This window comes from Ovis aries, chromosome 2, assembly GCF_016772045.2.
Source record: "Ovis aries strain OAR_USU_Benz2616 breed Rambouillet chromosome 2, ARS-UI_Ramb_v3.0, whole genome shotgun sequence".
NCBI lineage: Eukaryota > Metazoa > Chordata > Mammalia > Artiodactyla > Bovidae > Ovis > Ovis aries.
This window is the reverse complement of record NC_056055.1, coordinates 57145528-57164103: the sequence shown is the minus strand read 5'-3', so window position 1 is coordinate 57164103 and position 18576 is coordinate 57145528. Positions and strand designations below refer to the sequence as shown.

The 18576-nt window shown below is 43.5% G+C and overlaps 1 protein-coding gene across 12 annotated transcripts in view; it reads left to right on the top strand.

Annotated features, from left to right (window-relative positions):
- TLE4 (TLE family member 4, transcriptional corepressor) overlaps positions 1-18276 on the top strand; it is a 161541-nt gene extending 143265 nt beyond the window's left edge. For all 12 annotated transcript variants that reach the window (XM_042243321.1, XM_027964471.2, XM_027964470.2 and 9 more), the window contains 6 exons: positions 9987-10236; positions 11433-11680; positions 13029-13176; positions 14108-14258; positions 14612-14688; positions 16593-18276. In XM_042243321.1, the coding sequence (XP_042099255.1) occupies positions 9987-10236; positions 11433-11680; positions 13029-13176; positions 14108-14258; positions 14612-14688; positions 16593-16700 (982 nt within the window). In that variant the 3' untranslated portion in view covers positions 16701-18276. The remainder of the gene's footprint in view (positions 1-9986; positions 10237-11432; positions 11681-13028; positions 13177-14107; positions 14259-14611; positions 14689-16592) is intronic.
- The last annotated feature ends 300 nt before the right edge of the window (positions 18277-18576 follow it).

Below are 18576 nucleotides of genomic sequence, written 5' to 3'. Positions count from 1 at the left end.
TGTTATTCCTTATCCTTCATTTTAATCCACTGCATTTAATTTTCATTACTGCCTTTGCACAGCTCTCTGCTCTTTGGTGCTCACAGTTTATGCTTGTTCAACAGATGATTGAAGATGTGTGCCAGTCTCCTTTCACTAGCCTCCTGTTGCTTGTTTATCCACTGCTGTACACTCAGGCATTTAGGTGTCATCCTGTTGTTTCCTGCCTGTCTTCTTTTTTTTCCCCATGTTGCTGGCCCCACAGCATTAAACATGCCTGACCTTGACCCTTCCTTCACTTTCCACCTGATGTTTCATGTTCTTGGCTCTTCCTCTGTAACTTCTCTGCAGACTCTACCCTAAACTTCCCTGTTGCGTCATACACGGCACTGGTTCCATAGCCAGGTTGCTCAGTAAATATTTGACTGATTAATAAGCGAGTCAAGGCAAACTAGACTTTGAGTTCCTTGAGAGTTGAAGGTATAAATATCAATTACCATAAAATTCTGTGTATTTGTCTGTGTTCGGCAAATAGTTGTTGATTGACTGACAAGTCTTGTTGACCAAGAACCCTGGTGTATTTGAAGGTGAAAGTTCGGTCTATTTCAAGCAGTGACTAAACAACAAAATCAAGGGATTAATCAAATAAACTGAATACCAACAAGTTTCATATAAACCTGTGGAGATGGAGAGGTTTCTTGAGGGAAGTGGTGTGGTCTGTTTTCAGTACTGTGTGGAGTTACCACTTAGTCACCAGGCAGGTGTACCCAGAGCTGTAGTGTAACCACTGCCAGGTGAAGTGGTGCATCACACTTTCGGTAGGGGTGGTGGGTAGCAGGATGGCTTTGTTTTGATGGTCTTTGTTCCTGGAATTACCAGGTCACAGCTGATGCAGTTGGCAAATGACATCAGGAAACCCCAAAGAGAGCATGGTGTGTTCAACAGGGGTTGGGTTCTGGAGTGTGATAGATCCAAGGTTGAATTCTGACTCTGCCGATTGACACTAGGAAGGAACTGACTTTATGCAGAGTTTCTCAACTTCGTGAGCCTCAGTTGGCTCATCTTTAAAAACAGGGCTGGCACCTTCCCTGATAAGAAGGGCCTGAGGATGAGATGATATGATGGAGGTTTAGTCCAGTGTTTGGTTTACAGTGGCTGTTCAGTCCACTGCTGCACCATTTCCTCTTGAGCTTTGCCCGGGTTATTATCAGGTTTTCAATTGCTTATGCAGTAGAACATAGTGGGAGGCAGAGATACCGTAAGAAGATTAGACTGAGTATATTAGATTTCCCTCTTCCTATCTTTGTGTGTCTTTAACAAGGCACCAGGACATACAAATTAGCACTCATTATGCATATAGAGGGAAGAAGGAAATGGCACCCCACTCCAGTGCTCTTGCCTGGAGAATCCCATGGGCAGAGGAGCCTGGTGGGCTGCAGTCCATGGGGTCGCGAAGAGTCAGACATGACTGAGTGACTTTGCTTTCACTTTCACTTTCATGCATTGGAGAAGGAAATGACAACCCACTCGAGTGTTCTTGCCTGGAGAATCCCAGGGATGGGGAGCCTGGTGGGCTGCCGTCTATGGGGTCGCACAGAGTCGGACACGACTGAAGCAACTTAGCAGCAGCAGCAGCATGCATATAGAGAGAAATACTTTTATTATAGGTTTTTACAGAAGAGATGATGGAATATGGCTTCTAGATCACAGGATGGAGAGTTGTGACACTTGTGCATGTTTTTCAATAGGAAAACTATCTTTTGTGCTACAACATAAAACATAATAAATTACCTAAAGGCCTTCTTCACCACATACACAAAGGAACTGCTTTTCTTTAGAAGAACTTGAAACATTTGTGCATCTCTCTCGTTTTTTTTTACAGAATAATTGCTAGATATTATCACAAATTATAATTAAATGCATGTTCCAAACTAATGAATAAAATAGCATTTACTTGCTAATTCACCTTGGGTCCTCTTGCTTATTCTGTTGAATTAACAGAAGTTCTTCTCAATAAGTAACTGAAATGACAACAGAGTTTAATTTTAACATCAGCCAGAAGTGGACTTTTTTCCTCACATGCTACTTATATGAGGCTTTTATAAATAATATAAAAGTATTCAATTGAAACCATTGTAATAATTATATTGTGGGAAATGGCATATGACTTCAGCCATAACAAAAGGTCTCAGGTTTATGGGTTTTAAGCTGCTCACAATTCAGAAATTCTTCTCTGCTGTTGTTTTTATTTGTCTTTATAAAGCAAAATTTTTCACAATAGGAACACTTCCTGGCACACAGTAAACTCTCAAGTTTTATTTGTTGGCTGGTTAACCTTCTAGTGGGTTCATATGCTCCCAGAACCCAACCTTCTGTCCTACTGAATGCTGCATGGAGTTCAACAGCCAGACCTTTCTTTGTGAATTTGGGGTCTAGTTCAGTCGTATGAGACATCAGATACGTGGAGAAGGTGCCAATGAAGCTTGGAAGTGATGAGTGTGATGTTATGGAACTGGGCCTCTCACAGAGGGAGGAGGAAGTACAGGTGGGAACGCCAAGAACCTTCTGAGCTGTGCTGGGTTTTCATCCAAATATGATCCAGATAAAATGGCATCCTCAATACGCATGTTTTAAAGAGGTCGATTTGCAGATGTCTGAATTGTTTGAAGTATATTTCTGTCAGGAAGTCCAAGCTTCCTTTCTCTTGACCATCTCCTTTGGAGACCACTTTGTAGTTTCATCTGCCGAGAGGGAGAAAGAGAGACAGACGGGTAGAGAGGGTGGGAGGAAGAGACAGACAGGGGTAGAGAGGGTGGGAGGAAGAGACAGACAGGGGTAGAGAGGGGGAAGAGAGAGACAGGGGTAGAGAGGGTGGAGGGAAGAGAGAGACAGGGGTAGAGAGGGTGGGGGAAGAGACAGACAAGGGTAGAGAGGGTGGGGGAAGAGACAGACAAGGGTAGAGAGGGTGGGGGAAGAGACAGACAGGGGTAGAGAGGGTGGGGAAGAGACAGACAGGGGTAGAGAGGGTGGGGAAGAGACAGACAGGGGTAGAGAGGGTGGGGGAAGAGACAGACAGGGGTAGAGAGGGTGGGGGAAGAGACAGACAGGGGTAGAGAGGGTGGGGGAAGAGACAGACAGGGGTAGAGAGGGTGGGGAAAGAGACAGACAGGGGTATAGAGGGTGGAGGGAAGAGAGAGACAGGGGTAGAGAGGGTTGGGGGAAGAGAGAGACAGGGGTAGAGAGGGTGGGGGAAGAGACAGACAGGGGTAGAGAGGGTGGGGAAAGAGAGAGACAGGGGTAGAGAGGGTGGGGGAAGAGAGAGACGGGGAGAGAGGGTGGGGAAGAGAGAGACAGGGGTAGAGAGGGTGGGGAAGAGAGAGACGGGTAGAGAGGGTGGGGAAGAGACAGACAGGGGTAGAGAGGGTGGGGAAAGAGAGAGACAGGGGTAGAGAGGGTGGGGAAGAGAGAGACAGGGGTAGAGAGGGTGGGGGAAGAGAGAGACGGGTAAAGAGGGTGGGGGAAGAGACAGACAGGGGTAGAGAGGGTGGGGGAAGAGAGAGACAGGGGTAGAGAGGGTGGGGGAAGAGAGAGACAGGGGTAGAGAGGGTGGGGGAAGAGAGAGACGGGTAGAGAGGGTGGGGGAAGAGACAGACAGGGGTAGAGAGGGTGGGGAAAGAGAGAGACAGGGGTAGAGAGGGTGGGGGAAGAGAGAGACAGGGGTAGAGAGGGTGGGGGAAGAGAGAGACGGGTAGAGAGGGTGGGGGAAGAGACAGACAGGGGTAGAGAGGGTGGGGAAAGAGAGAGACAGGGGTAGAGAGGGTGGAGGGAAGAGAGAGACAGGGGTAGAGAGGGTGGAGGGAAGAGAGAGACAGGGGTAGAGAGGGTGGGGGAAGAGAGAGACAGGGGTAGAGAGGGTGGGGGGAGAGAGAGTCTGTGTGTGTGTGTGTGCATTTCTGTGGCTTCCTGCACCTGTTACCTCCAGCCCTATATTTTCGTGATTTGTTGAACATCTCGGCTAGGCATCTTGAGTGCGTATTACTTGCGGTACAAGTTTATTATATTCACAAAGTGCTTCCCCAGGCTTACCCGGTTTTCAGAGTACTCTGTTCCTTGTTCCCGTGTGCTCAGACACTGTCATTATTGGCTTCTTCCTCACTTCTCTTCAGTTAAGTCCTATAGAATTTTATTTCCACTGTTACTTCTAGTGTGTCATCCTTCTCCTTACCTGGTTCAAGTGCCCCATTGCCCCTCATCTAGATTATTGGATTAATTGTCATCCAGTAATTATTGGATGAATTTTGTATTAATAATAACTTTGGACTAATAAGTATTGGAAAAATAATTGGGTTAATTATTACCTAGATTGGTAATTGTCCTGCTCCTCCTGTCTGTTGTGCTTCTTGCTACCAGATTTATTCTGACCGGCTTTGCTCCTCCTCCTACAAGCGTTCTTCAGTAAAATCTATTTGTGAAATTTTCAGGCTGACCTTCTGTACATGGTGTGTGTGTGTGTGTATGTGAGAGAGAGAGAGAAATATTTTATCAAGCTAGCTCCTTCAGCACTTAACTGTGTTGGGGGTCATTGCTGAATTAGTGAATTCCTGAATTAAAACCAATCCAAGTCTTCCCAAAATCATTTCATCTCATCCTTTTAGAGCTATTTCCTTCTACCTGGAAGGGTTTTTCCTCCCTCTTTGGTGAAGTCCTTCCATTCTCTAAAATCCATCTCTAATACCATGTCTTTCATGAAACATAAGCTTTATTTTTGCTTTTTGAACCACAACAGAACTTCATTCTTCCATCTTGCACCTGGTATTGTAACCCCTTTTATACTTTTCTCGTCATACTTCCTAATTTATAAGCCACTTACGGGCAAGGCCAACATCTTACCTGATTTTGTATCTCAGCATGATGCCTGTATCAGAATATGTGAATAAGGAGTATTGATGCATTTAATTAGAGAAATAGATGTTCAGGCCTGCACCTCTCTCATTTCTAGAAAGGTTGGCTTTCAGTACTCTTTGCTAGCTACACATCAGAGTTTGTTGAAATCTGATAATATGTATGTACTAGAGCTTTCTTTTTTCCAGTCTTAAGTATCATTTATATGTATGTATTTGTTTATATATTTATATATATATATTAATAGTAAACAGAGGGCTACATTATACCCTTAATGTAAGTAGACCCTTGAAATTCTCAATTCAGGGAGTCCCAGGAACATAGTAGGAGCTCACAGAGAGGTTGGGGAATGTCATGAATGTCAAGAATGTCATGTTGAAAAACCTCTAAAGAAATTACGTGCCTGGTTTCTTAACTGTTTTAATTCTCAAGGCTCTTTAAAAATCATTAGTTATTGTGAAGGGGAGTGAAGGGATATCTTTTCAAGGAAATTATCATTAAGAATGTTTAACACCATCTCTAAACTTGGAATAATCTTCCTTTCTTTAAGATTTACTTCATGACCTCTTAATTGCTAAATCCATTAGCCTTTGTCTCCCCTCAGAATTTCACTGCTTTCCCCTCCTTGCCTGAACTGACACCTGGCTCTCTGCTGAGGAGACTCTCCACCTGCAGCTCTCCATGGGCTGCCCTTTCATTTACTTCATGTCAGCCATCCTCGGAGCCAATGGCAGGCTTATAAAGGCTGTGTCGCCCTCCCCACTTCCGGTTCCATTCCAGTGTCTTCCAGAACTAGACTCATTCTGCCTTCACGTGAAAACCCAACCCATCTCAAATGTGTGCCTGAGTGTCCACCCCGTCTTCTGCCTTGTTGGAAGATTTCTCAGTTAAATTAAGACTTTACACTTGGCTTGGGGTCTTCCTCCACTCAGAGGCTGCCATCATCCTGGGTGTCATGGTACACAAGATCAGCCCTTTCATAACCTCGTCGCAGGGCTTGGGCCTCATCATCTCTAATGAACTTCTGTCCTGTTTGACATCATTTATCTACTTAATAGACCCCAGGGAAGACCTTGTCATCACTCTCCACTGTGACACCTTCATGAGCCCCACATGCCATCGAGAACAGCGTTCTCTGCTTCTACGCAGCCACAGAAATCTTTGAAATTGCAAATCTGTTCCCAGCTTTCTTACTGTCTCTCATGCCTAGGCTACCAGCTTCTCCCCTAGATTGCCACATTAGTCCCCTGACTAGTTTTCCTTCCGTTCTACAGTCCATTCTCATCCAACAACTAGAACGATGCTTTGAAAACATTAACTGAATTGCGTCATTCCCTGCCCTACACAGAAGTCTCCAGTGACTTCCTGTTCTGCTCAGAATAACAGCCCACATGCCACAACACAGCCTCTGAGGCCTTTTTAACATGGGTCCTGTCTCTTCCTCCAGCCTCTCACTCTCCAGTGAGTGCTTGGGGGCCTCCTCACATGGCTCTTCTTCTAGAACTTCAGATTTGCTGTTCCCATCCTGGCACACTCTCCTCCTCTCTATATGTGAGACTGGGTCCTGCCTTCAGGCCTCAGCTTGTACACCATCTCAGACCTCACTGTGCACTTTTGGTCTCTCTTATCTGAAACCGTGTGTGTGTGTGTGTGTGTGTGTGTGTGTGTGTGTGTGTTTGAGAGAGAGAGAGAACTGCTGTCTGAGGTTACCTATTGATCTGCCTATATATTATCTCTCTTCCCTTCTAGGATGTTCACCCCTGATGGTACTTGGCACATATTGGGCATTTATTTAGTAACTATTTTCTGACTGAGTAGTGTAAATATTCTGTCTCCCTCTGGCCTTCAGTTGACCATCCTCTTCCTCCTCATACCATCTTCCTTTCTTGGCCAAGGTAACTTAATACCTGTTCTTTATATTGCGGCACAATTACCCCTAATGGGGCAATTTTCCCTGTTCTTCTCACTTTGTCAAATTCTCCATTGTTCATAGCACTGACCATATAACAGCTTTATTTATGTAAGTATCTCACTGATGCACCAGCGTATCAGCCCCTCAGCCCATCTGCCAACTACCCCAGCACCCAAAATGTCACTTTAGGAGAACAGGGGATATGTGGGGGTTTTTTTTCTCTTCGTTGCATCAAGTGCATCACGCGCTGGGATACCTGAGAAATAACATTATTGACTATCTATGCCCCTTTGCACATTATCATGTCTCCTGATTTTCTTTCTCTCTGACTGCTCTTGTTGGGGTCCCCTAAATGTTGTAAGCATTTTCTTAAGTTCTGTATCTAGTCTGCTCATTGCATAATCCGCCCCAGATTTATCCTTTTCTGCTCCTTTAGCTTCAGCTCTCACCACTTTGTGAATGAACACACAGTGATCTTTCTGACCTAACCTCTCTTCTGAATCACAGTGCTCAACTTCTGGTTCAGATGTTTGATTCCTCACCTGCCCTCAATTTGAAGAAAACTATACTGTTTACCTCCCACATATCTCCCCTTTGGTTATGCCTCCCTGTCACCCTCTCTGATGTGTATTGTAGCCTCGCTAGTCACTTGGTTCCAAGCCTGAGCACTCTTCTCAGCATCTCTCTCTCCCAGGCCACACATACAACACATCTCCATGTCCTGCTGCTTTGACCAAAGGAATGTATTTCTTGGTTTCCCATCTTCCCACCACTTCCCCCCTCAGCAATCTGACATACTGCTTCTCTTCCATATCCTAGTTCTCAGTGTAGTCTAGAGAGCGAGAGAAAGCCCTCTGCCTCTGGTCCCCAAATCTTCCACAGCTTTGTCCTTTCTGGGGACTTTCAAGATGTTGTTGATGATATCCTGTCAGTAATGGGTCAGATTTGGATGCGTGTGGCCATTCTGTAGACTTTTGCACCAAAAGTCTAGAACTAGAAACTGTTTTGATTTTAAAACTTCCTGATAGATCCAGGCTCCTGTCCTTTGTCTACCCATAAATGCTTTTCCTTGGTATGTCTTTCATAAACTCCTTCCCGTAAACAGAGCACATTCTAAAGCTCCAATCCAAGGAACATGACATCATTTCCAAAGTGAGCTGCTGCCCATGACGTTCCCCTAGACAGGCCCTGCTCCCCACTGCTCACTGCCAACATCTCCCGCCTCCTGGAACCCAACTTGCATCAGAACAGCCTCACTTGTCATCTGTTCCCTGAATTCAGTGCCTTAAGAATAGAGGTGTCTATTGAGGGAGGTGATTGAACTTAAGTGAACCAAATGCTGTTACAACTAGAGGGTTTTTCCTGGAAATGACTTGGAAATGGAGCTGCTGATAGGCACTAACAGGTGGACCTCTGGGGCAGTCACACAGGAGTCTTTTTAAGGTTCTGATTCCATTGGGAATTATTGGGATTTATTATTGTTAAGTCTGATGGAACTTTATCCAAAAGGTTTTATTTTTTTTTGGTGGCTCATATGCCATTTCACCATATAGGCTTAAAGCATTGTAATGCCTTCAGTTCAGTTCAGTCGCTCAGTTGTGTCCAACTCTTTGCGACCCCATGAATCGCAGCATGCCAGGCCTCCCTGTCCATCACCATCTCCCGGAGTTCACTCAGACTCACGTCCATCGAGTCCGTGATGCCATCCAGCCATCTCATCCAGGGTCGTCCCCTTCTCCTGCCCCCAATCCCTCCCAGCATCAGAGTCTTTTCCAGTGAGTCAGCTCTTTGCATCAGGTGGCCAAAGTACTGGAGCTTCAGCTTTAGCATCATTCCTTCCAAAGAAATGATTCCAGGGTTGATCTCCTTCAGAATGGACTGGTTGGATCTCCTTGCATTCCAAGGGACTCTCAAGAGTCTTCTCCAACACCATAGTTCAAAAGCTTCAATTCTTCGGCGCTCTGCCTTCTTCACAGTCCAACTCTCACATCCATCCATACATGACTACCGGAAAAACCATACCCTTGACTAGATGGACCTTAGTCGGCAAAGGAATGTCTCTGCTTTTGAATATGCTATCTAGGTTGGTCATAACTTTCCTTCCAAGGAGCAAGCGTCTTTTCATTTCATGGCTGCAGTCACCATCTGCAGTGATTTTGGAGCCCAGAAAAATATAGTCTGACACTGTTTCTACTGTTTCCCATCTATTTCCCATGAAGTGATGGGACCAGATGCCATGATCTTTGTTTTCTGAATGTTGAGCTTTAAGCCAACTTTTTCGCTCTCCTCTTTCACTTTTATCAAGAGGCTTTTTAGCTCCTCTTCACTTTCTGCCATAAGGGTGGTGTCATCTGCATATCTGAGGTGATTTATATTTTTCCCGGCAATCTTGATTCCAGCTTGTGCTTCTTCCAACCCAGCGTTTCTTGTGATGTACTCTGCATATAAGTTAAATAAGCAGGGTGACAATATACAGCCTTGACGTACTCCTTTTCCTATTTGGAACCAGTCTGTTGTTCCATGTCCGGTTCTAACTGTTGCTTCCTGACCTGCATACAGATTTCTCAAGAGGCAGGTCAGATGGTCTGGTATTCCCATCTCTTGAAGAATTTTCCACAGTTTATTGTGATTCACACAGTCAAAGGCTTTGGCATAGTCAATAAGGCAGAAATAGATGTTTTTCTGAAACTCTCTTGCTTTTTTCCATGATCCAGCGGCTGTTGGCAATTTGATCTCTGGTTCCTCTGCCTTTTCTAAAACTTCATAATTTTAGCTTACTGATGTTCATTAGTAAGTCACTTGATTGGACTGAGGTGATCTGTAGGTTAAAATCTTATCACAGGCTTCTGAATCACCTGAATTACAAGGCAATTTCAGTTTGCAAAGTGACTGGAGGTGTAGATAGTATACTGGGTGTTGGTAACCTTATTTAATTCTCTGAGAAGTATAGGTAGCATTCACTCCATTTTAAAGATAGAGACTGTGTCATTACTGATGTCATATAGCAGGTAGCGAAGAGCTGACCTGATGATCAGAGACTTAGCTCTATGGCTCTGAAAGTTAAGTTCTTTCCACCATATTGTAAATTTGACCTGTTTGCAAATCACAAGTAGCACTGAAAATGTTTTATTTCTCATCTCATTACAGTGATCAGTTAAGTAACATTTTTCAATTCTCCTTTTTCCTGTCTTAGGGCATACTCCTTCCACGTTACCGCAGACGGTCAGATGCAGCCCGTCCCCTTCCCCCCGGATGCCCTTATCGGCCCTGGCATTCCCCGACACGCTCGCCAGATCAACACCCTGAACCATGGGGAAGTGGTGTGTGCGGTGACCATCAGCAACCCCACACGACATGTGTACACGGGTGGGAAGGGCTGTGTCAAGGTCTGGGACATCAGTCACCCTGGCAACAAGAGCCCTGTCTCTCAGCTCGACTGTCTGGTGAGTGGACATGAATGAACATGCTTTAAGCCTTCATTCACAAAATAGGTTGGATGTACCAACAGCACGCAGATTGATCCCAGGTGGGTGGCTATCTTCAGTGGTTTGTGGTTTTTAACTTGGCCGCTGTCTTCTTTCAGTTACTCAGGGTAGATTCATCTGGTTCTTCATATGTGGCATGTACTCCCAGTACAGTTTTCATTCATCCTGCCCAGTTCCTGAGAGCAGGCAGTTTACTTGTTTTCCTGTCTGATTAAAAAAGTTTAAGAAAACTAAGACAGGACTTCCTTGGAAGTCCAGTGGTTAGGACTCTGCACTAGAAGGATGGGTTCAGTCCCTGGTTGGAGAACTAAAATTCCATATGCCACTTTGTGGTAGCCAAAAAAGAAAAAAAAAGACTAAGAGCCCATGGTGGTTTCTGTGAGAGTGCACCCAAGTATCAACATCTGTCACTTTTGAAGACAAGTAACTTAATACTTTGTGTGATAAACACTAGCTATCCCCTTATCTGTCTTATGGGTATTTGTCCTTCAGTTACTTAAGAAATTTCAGTTTGATTTTATTCCTTGGATAAACAGGAGAATTTTTGCAGCAGCACAGAGCTAGATCAGTTTACCGTAGTTACACAAGACTCCCATAACCTCATGAGCTGAGGACTTGTCTTTTTCCTGTCACTTAACAGACCTTGATCAAGCCTTGCCTCAGGTTGGGTCTGCTTAATCAAGCCCACAATGTCCCTTGGCCAGGTAATGCAGGGCCTGGCGATCAGAAGGGACTGCAAGGTGTCTAAGTCCTTGTCACTTTCTTGGCGTCAGAGAAGCAGTGCCTTTCAGCAGCCAGATCACTGTACCCAGTTCCCAGGCCTGGCTGCTCCAGGGTGGTGAGGGCTGCTGAGTCTGTGGGTGCAAATGACTCTGGCGGCTGGTTGACTTGCTGGTGGTGGGAGTGGGTCTAGATCTTTGTATTTTCATGCTAATTAAGATTAAATATCTCAGTACTAAATTTTGTAGATCAAGTTTAAGTACTTCCTTAATTTCATGTAATTTGCTAGCATTAATCCACTTTATCATTGTCATAAGTGAAAATGGCTCATTAAAGCCAGGAGGGAACACAATGCGTTTATGGATTTCTGCTCTCATGTTAATGCTGTTTTCCTTTCCTCATGAGTAACCTCCTGATGGGCTCTGTCTCTGCAGAACAGGGACAACTACATCCGCTCCTGCCGATTGCTCCCTGATGGCCGTACCCTGATTGTGGGAGGGGAGGCCAGCACCCTGTCCATCTGGGACCTGGCGGCGCCCACCCCGCGCATCAAGGCAGAGCTGACGTCCTCGGCCCCCGCCTGCTACGCCCTGGCCATCAGCCCCGACTCCAAGGTCTGCTTCTCCTGCTGCAGCGACGGCAACATCGCTGTGTGGGACCTGCACAACCAGACGCTGGTGAGGTGGGTCAGCAGGGTCCTGCGCCAGGGCCGAGGACTTAACTGTGCTGTGCCAGGGAGCTGTGTGTGTATTTTCAAAAAGATGAAATACAGCTGTCTTACTCAAAATTGTTGAGGAGAGAGCCATTTTAAGATGCTGTAAAACCTTGTTTTCTGCACCATTTGAACTTTATTGGATAAGGGCTTCTTTTTTCTTTTCTTTGAATTATACTAAGCACATCCAATTCACATTTTAAAATGTGAGGTCGGTTTTACATAATTAATACATGTAAGGTGTCCATGGCCTCATGAGCTCATTAGACACCTATAATTTGCCATCTGTGCTAACAAACCATCCTTGTTGATAGACACTCATTGAGAAGGTTCACCGTGTGTGGCTCTCTCCTTGGTGCCATGTGTATTGACACTGTCTTTCTTTTTGACAAATAATCATTGAGCTTCTACACTGGGCCCAGGCGTTGTGTCCAGTGTACCTCACCCTGAATCGGTGTAGATAATCTGTAGTCCCACCTTTCAGGACGAATGGAAGTAATTGTATTTGTGTAGAAATGAGGTGATATGGGATTGGCATTGATAGGAAAAACCCTGAAGCACGTGAGATCTTCAGGTGTCAACACCTGAGAGAGTAGGAGCAAGAGGTGTGAAGCGCTAAAGGGTCTGCAGAGATTGTAAGGGAGCCCGGCGACAGGGTGAAGGAGAAGAGACCGCTGCTGTCCACCTGTAACTTATTTTGTAGGATGCAACTCTATAAATGATTCCAAAAACAAAGTAGTCATGACTTTTTTCCCTTTAGTGTAAGGCTCTTATGAGGAACTGCTTCTAATCCCCACCCCCAGCCGCCGTTTCTTACACATTCTACGTGCTCCTGGGGCGGCCTCCTATGCTGCATTGTTGCTCAATGCAGAATTTGTCCTGCCCCTTCCTTTGCCCCTCCCCAGAGCTTTCAGAAGGGAAAGATCTCCTGCGTTCTCCTTCCTTCATATCCCAAGGATAGAGTAGGTCTCAGATCATATCTTTGATTAATTCATATTCATGTAGCTGTGTTTTCTTGTTTCAAATGGACATCTTTTTCCTATCAGTTATTTCAGTCATGTTTTAGCATATGAGTAATTTGAAGAGTACTTTCTAAGTTTTCATAAATAAAAAGTGCAGGAGACTTCAGCATCTCAATTAAACTTTAATCTCTCTACATATATGCTTTGTTATTATTTTGAATAATAGAAAACCTAATAAACCAAAAGGAAATATACCAATCAGGCCTGCAGTGAAACTGATGACTGAGGAATTCTAAACTAAGTTCACCTAAAAACTTTAAAAGTTCAAGGGCTTTTCTCCATGTTGGCATCTTCAGGCAATTCCAGGGCCACACGGACGGGGCCAGCTGCATTGACATCTCTAACGATGGCACCAAGCTCTGGACGGGCGGCTTGGACAACACGGTCCGGTCCTGGGACCTGCGCGAGGGGCGGCAGCTGCAGCAGCACGACTTCACCTCCCAGGTGTGTGCTCGGGCACGTGCCATCTTAGAGACTGGATTGTGTGAGATGTATGAGAGACTTGAGCAAATATTCGTTTACCGTGTGACCAGGTGGCACGAATGGTAGAGAACCCGCCTGCTGATGCAAGAGACATAAGAGATGCGGGTTCGATGCCTGGTTGGGAAGATCCCCTGGAGGGAGGACATGGCAAACCCACTCCAATGTTCTTGCCTGGAAAATCCAATGGACAGAGGAGCTTGGTGGGCTACAGTCCATAGGGTTGCAAAGAATCAGACACAACTGAAGTGACTTAGCACACACGCATGACTTTGTAAGATATATCAGAGACTTTAAGAGCAATTCCTTAACCATGTGACAGTCACTTTTGACGCTGAATTAGTTAAGAAAAATAATACAATGGTATATATTTTATTGACAGATTTTTTAATCTCATTTATTACAAGCTTTTTGCAAACTTTTATTTCAATAAGCATTACTCTGTAGACCTTTGAATTTCTTGCAATTGATTAGTAAGTTGGATTGTGGATATCTGATTCATTACTTGGGGTTACACGTTTGCCTTTGATTTCTTCCTGCACAGTTAACATTCTCTTTTTTTTTTTAACTTTTTAAAAAAAATTTTTTAAAATATAAATTTATTTATTTTAATTGGGGGTTAATTACTTTATAATATTGTATTGGTTTTGCCATACATCAACATGAATCCGCCACAGGTATACACGTGTTCCCCATCCTGAACCCCCCACCCTCCTCCCTCCCCGTACCACCTCTCTGGGTCGTCCCAGTGCACCAGCCCCAAGCATCCACTATCATGCCTCTTGATTTCTTTCATTATTTAAGCAGTATCCCCAGAGGAAGCAGTGCCTCGCCTCCCTGTTCAAGGAAGTACATCCTCTGTAGCCACCAACATTGTCACCTGTTTCCATTCTAGATCTTTTCTCTGGGCTACTGCCCAACCGGAGAATGGCTGGCCGTGGGGATGGAAAACAGCAACGTGGAGGTGCTACACGTCACCAAGCCCGACAAGTACCAGCTCCACCTGCACGAGAGCTGCGTGCTGTCGCTCAAGTTCGCCCACTGTGGTAAGCAAGCCCCCCGTGTCCACCATCTGCCCATCCACCTTCCTGCTGCTTCGTTTCAAGTCAGATCTTCAGTTCATGGATGTGTCCCTCCTCAGAATTCTCTTCCTTTCTCACACATGCCTACTTCCCTAATACTGTGTCATTTTCTGGTATCTTCTACTTCATCCCTGTCCTAAGTATAAATAACTCACTTATACAGTGTGAGAGTGGGCTTTATCTTTCCAGTGAAAGGAAACTCTTAACTTGTTTCAGATTAAGTAAGTTTTCTGTGTATCACTGATGCTCTGTAACACAAATCTTAGGATTCTGACAAAGTAATAGACACTGCCTTTTTTGAAACCCTGTTTCTTTAGGTAAATGGTTTGTAAGCACGGGAAAGGACAACCTTCTGAATGCCTGGAGAACACCTTATGGGGCCAGTATATTCCAGGTAATGCTTCACATGTGTAGCCTTCACTCCCAGTATGCTAACTGCATGGTGCTCAGTGCTCTGTGGTTCTCTCTTCTGTTTACATGTTAGAAGTTTCATGTCTTCTCTGAAATTTTATGTTTTGCACTGTGGCTTTTAAAAATTTTGTGTAAAATTTGAGCATTTTGCTTGAGTACTAATTAGCATGTTATCAATATTTCTGTCCCCTCTATGCCAAAAAGAGTGCTATAGGAAACTAATAAATTTGGACTAATTTTATAAACTTTTATTCTTATTAATTCAGTGGTACTTTGTGTAGTTTGTGGAATTATTTGTAGGGTACTGGATTGTTGGCATGATACACACACACATGTCTTATCTCTCTTGCTAGTATGTGAGAATTTCATAAGTCAGAGATTTCCTTTTTAACCTTATGTATTTGGGAAGCTCTTTCCTAGGTGGTTTTAGGAATGGCATAATATATTTGCAGCCTTCTTGACCACGTGGTATTAAGTCATCATAGAGAAGATTAATTCATTTGAATCTAAAACTGCATACATTGAGTGAAAGTACTGTGCAAGATAATAAAAATAGCATATTCTTGCTGTCGTGAAGTTTATAATGTAACAGAGTGGTTTTTGTATCATGACTTTTGGATGATCCCAACCGGCACTTTTTTTAAAAAACATATTTATTTTTGGGTATGCTGGGTCTTTGTTGCTGTGTGTGGACTTTCTCTAGTTGCGGTGTGCAGGCTTCTCATTGTGGTGGCTTCTTTTGTTGAGGAGCATGAGATCTAGGCTCGTGGGCTTGGTAGTTGCGACTTTGGGGCTCTAGAGTGGGCTCAGTAGTTGTTGTACATGAGTTTTGTTGCCCTGAAGCATGTAGAGTCTTCCTGGACCAGAGATCGAACTCATGTCCCCACGTGAGCAGGCGGATTCTTAACCACTGGACTACCAGGGAAGTCCCCAACCAGCACTTTTTTGAAATATGAAAATATTTTAAGAGTATATCTTTTTGTGATAAGTGTGTTATATCTTGTATCTGCTGGTTTGGGAAATAAAATGTATTTAATACAGGTTGCAAACTAAAAGTTTGAGAAATGCTTATAGTAGGTTAGCATCTACATGTCAAACTTTTTTTTTTTTTAACTATTCAAAGCCCCAGTAAAATCTTGTGGGATTTGTTTGTTTATTTAGCACAATTAAAAGTTAAGTGTGAATGCTTTGCAGTTGGTGTAGTTGAATGTGGTACTGGAACTCTATGAGGGGTACATTTTTCCTCCTAACTATTGAACTCACTCCCACTTGTACATTTACATTCTGTTTTTACATGAGGGTCAACTAGGATTTATATTAGAAATATTTTTGCATTCCTTGTCTCAAACAAATAGTCTTTTCAGTGCAGTTCCCCCTTATCTAACCTCATCTGGACTCTGAGACTACCCTCTGAGGTGGCAGATGGGTAAAATAGGGCCAGACAGGTTAAGTGATGTGTCTGGTGTTCTGCGGCTCCATCGACGCCCAAGCCATCTGAGTGACGCCGAGGGTTTTCATACTGAGAGCACTGCCCTTAGCTGCAGACCAGGATTTGAAGTAAAGCCTTCCTTCATCAGCAGGGGGGCACTGTACCGCGGACTTGCCTGGCGCTCAGTGTCCCCGTCTCCGCACCCCCCCAACCCCTCCTACCCCCAGTACAAGAGCGTCCAGACCAACAGAGTGAAATGTCAGTGGGAATGCACCTGGCTCAGCCGTTTTAAGAATATACCTTAAAGAGACTTAAGGGACTACATTTTCTCCTTGAGCTCCTATTTTAGTCAAGGGAACATGCTCTGCTGCTTTTCGTTCTGAGTCCTCCAGTCCTGCCTCTCAATATTCATAGGTTTTTCTTTCCGTCTTTAACGTGTTTGTGTGTCTCTTTCCCAGTCCAAAGAATCCTCATCGGTGCTCAGCTGTGACATTTCTGTGGATGACAAATACATTGTCACTGGCTCTGGGGATAAGAAGGCCACGGTTTATGAAGTTATTTATTAAGGACAGATCTTCATGCGGAATGGACTCCTCCTCCTTGTAGCACTTTTTTCTCTCCTCCTTCTGTTCCCCCGCGTCCAGAACCAAGGATTCCCTATTACTCATTGCAGTTGTGGAGTCAGCCCCTCCTTCCCCACTTCCTCCCTGCTGTTGAATTGTGAATACTCATTAAGAACCTGTGATATCAAAATCTTCAGCTATCTACTTGGAAGATCATGGATAACCCTACTTAACAGTGAAAGGAATCTTTAATTATGTATTATATCTGTAATATATTTATTTTGTTTAAAGAAGGCTTTCTAACAATGACTGACTAAATAAAGCTGTCTGTTCCTGCATTGGTAATGAAGATGCGTTGTACTTGATACCCGTCCCCCCCTTTTTTTGGCAAAGGAGGGGAAAGGAAGGTTAAAATAACTGATTAAAAATGTCACTAAATGTAGACTAATGACTGTATAGAGATGTGAAATGTATAATTACATATGGAAGCAATATGTTGCTGTGTTGTTAGATTTTTTTGTTTTTGTTTTTACATATTTTAAAAGATGTTTGGAAATTTAAACAATTAGAATGTGACAGACCACATCATATTCATTTGAGTCTATTCGGACAACTTTAACAAATATATCTATAGCTTTAGACTATATTCGATAAAAGTACTTGGACTTTTTCTTTTTTTTCCTTTTTTTGACTTGTTGACAAGTGTCTTTGTAATATGTTTTTAATTCCTTTTTTATTGTATTATAGACAGATGAACAAATTAAATTTGGCCTCAAAGGGAGAACTTAATCCCTTCTGGATATTTTTGCCACATTTCTTTGCAAAGGGAGATGTATGCCTTTGGGCAGTTTTGTCTACGATAAATTAGGGGCTATTTTTTGGCATGTTCTTTGGGAATGGCGCAGATCCAGGGGAGGAGTCCTCCCACTGTGCAGGTCACGTCTTTTACAAGACAAGGACAGCAGAGGAGGATTTGCAAGGGCCTCCCTCTGAAAACCAGGAAGAATGGACTCTCACCTGGGATGAGGACTTGCTTGCTTTACCTCCAGTTCTTTCCATGTCTTAGTTGGATGTCCCTGAAATGGACACAGGCTGTGCCATTGTGCCGGAAACATTGTTGTTATCTTTTATGTTGTTGTGTTAAACTATGATATGTGACTTCATTTTTTAATTATTATTATTTTGTTCGAATGCTTTAAAAAAATCTTTTAAGTCTGTGGATCTGCTGATGTACAGTGCCTTTGCTGCTATGGATCAAAATCAAGAGAACTGTGTAGATAAACTTTATTGTATAAGTAGAAAATTACTTAATTTCATACTAGAAATGGATGGATGCTGCAAGTTGAAACGGACTGTCCATTGACGTTCCTAGTGTGGTAGCAGAAAACAAAATGGTGTCTTAAGTGCTTAGTGTTTGATGTCATTAACAGTTTCGTAAAACTCTACAGTGTAGAAAGATTTTGATACTAAACTGTGCATTGTACATAGTTCTAATGCATTGTATTGACCACCAGTACTTCTATAATGGTAGATTGTTTGTGCATTCAGACTTTTAAGCATTAAACATAAGTAACTTCTAGTATGCTTATTTCTAATTCTTTGTTTTGCTGGCTTTAGGTTTTTTGTTTTTTTTTTTACTGTGCCACTCCTTATATATATTAAGGCCTATTAGTTTTATTCAAGGGAGTTGTTGTTTAAAAGTCATGTGGGCTTTTTATTGTTGCTCTTTTAATTCTGTTTTTGTTTTTACTTGAGAAGAGCTAGAAGGGAGAGTAGATAGAAGTTACTGATGACAGGTTGCTACCAAATATTTATTGATTGCCTTTTTAGTTTGTCAAAAAGTTGGCTTGTTACTCAAAAGTCTTGATGTCTTAGAGCT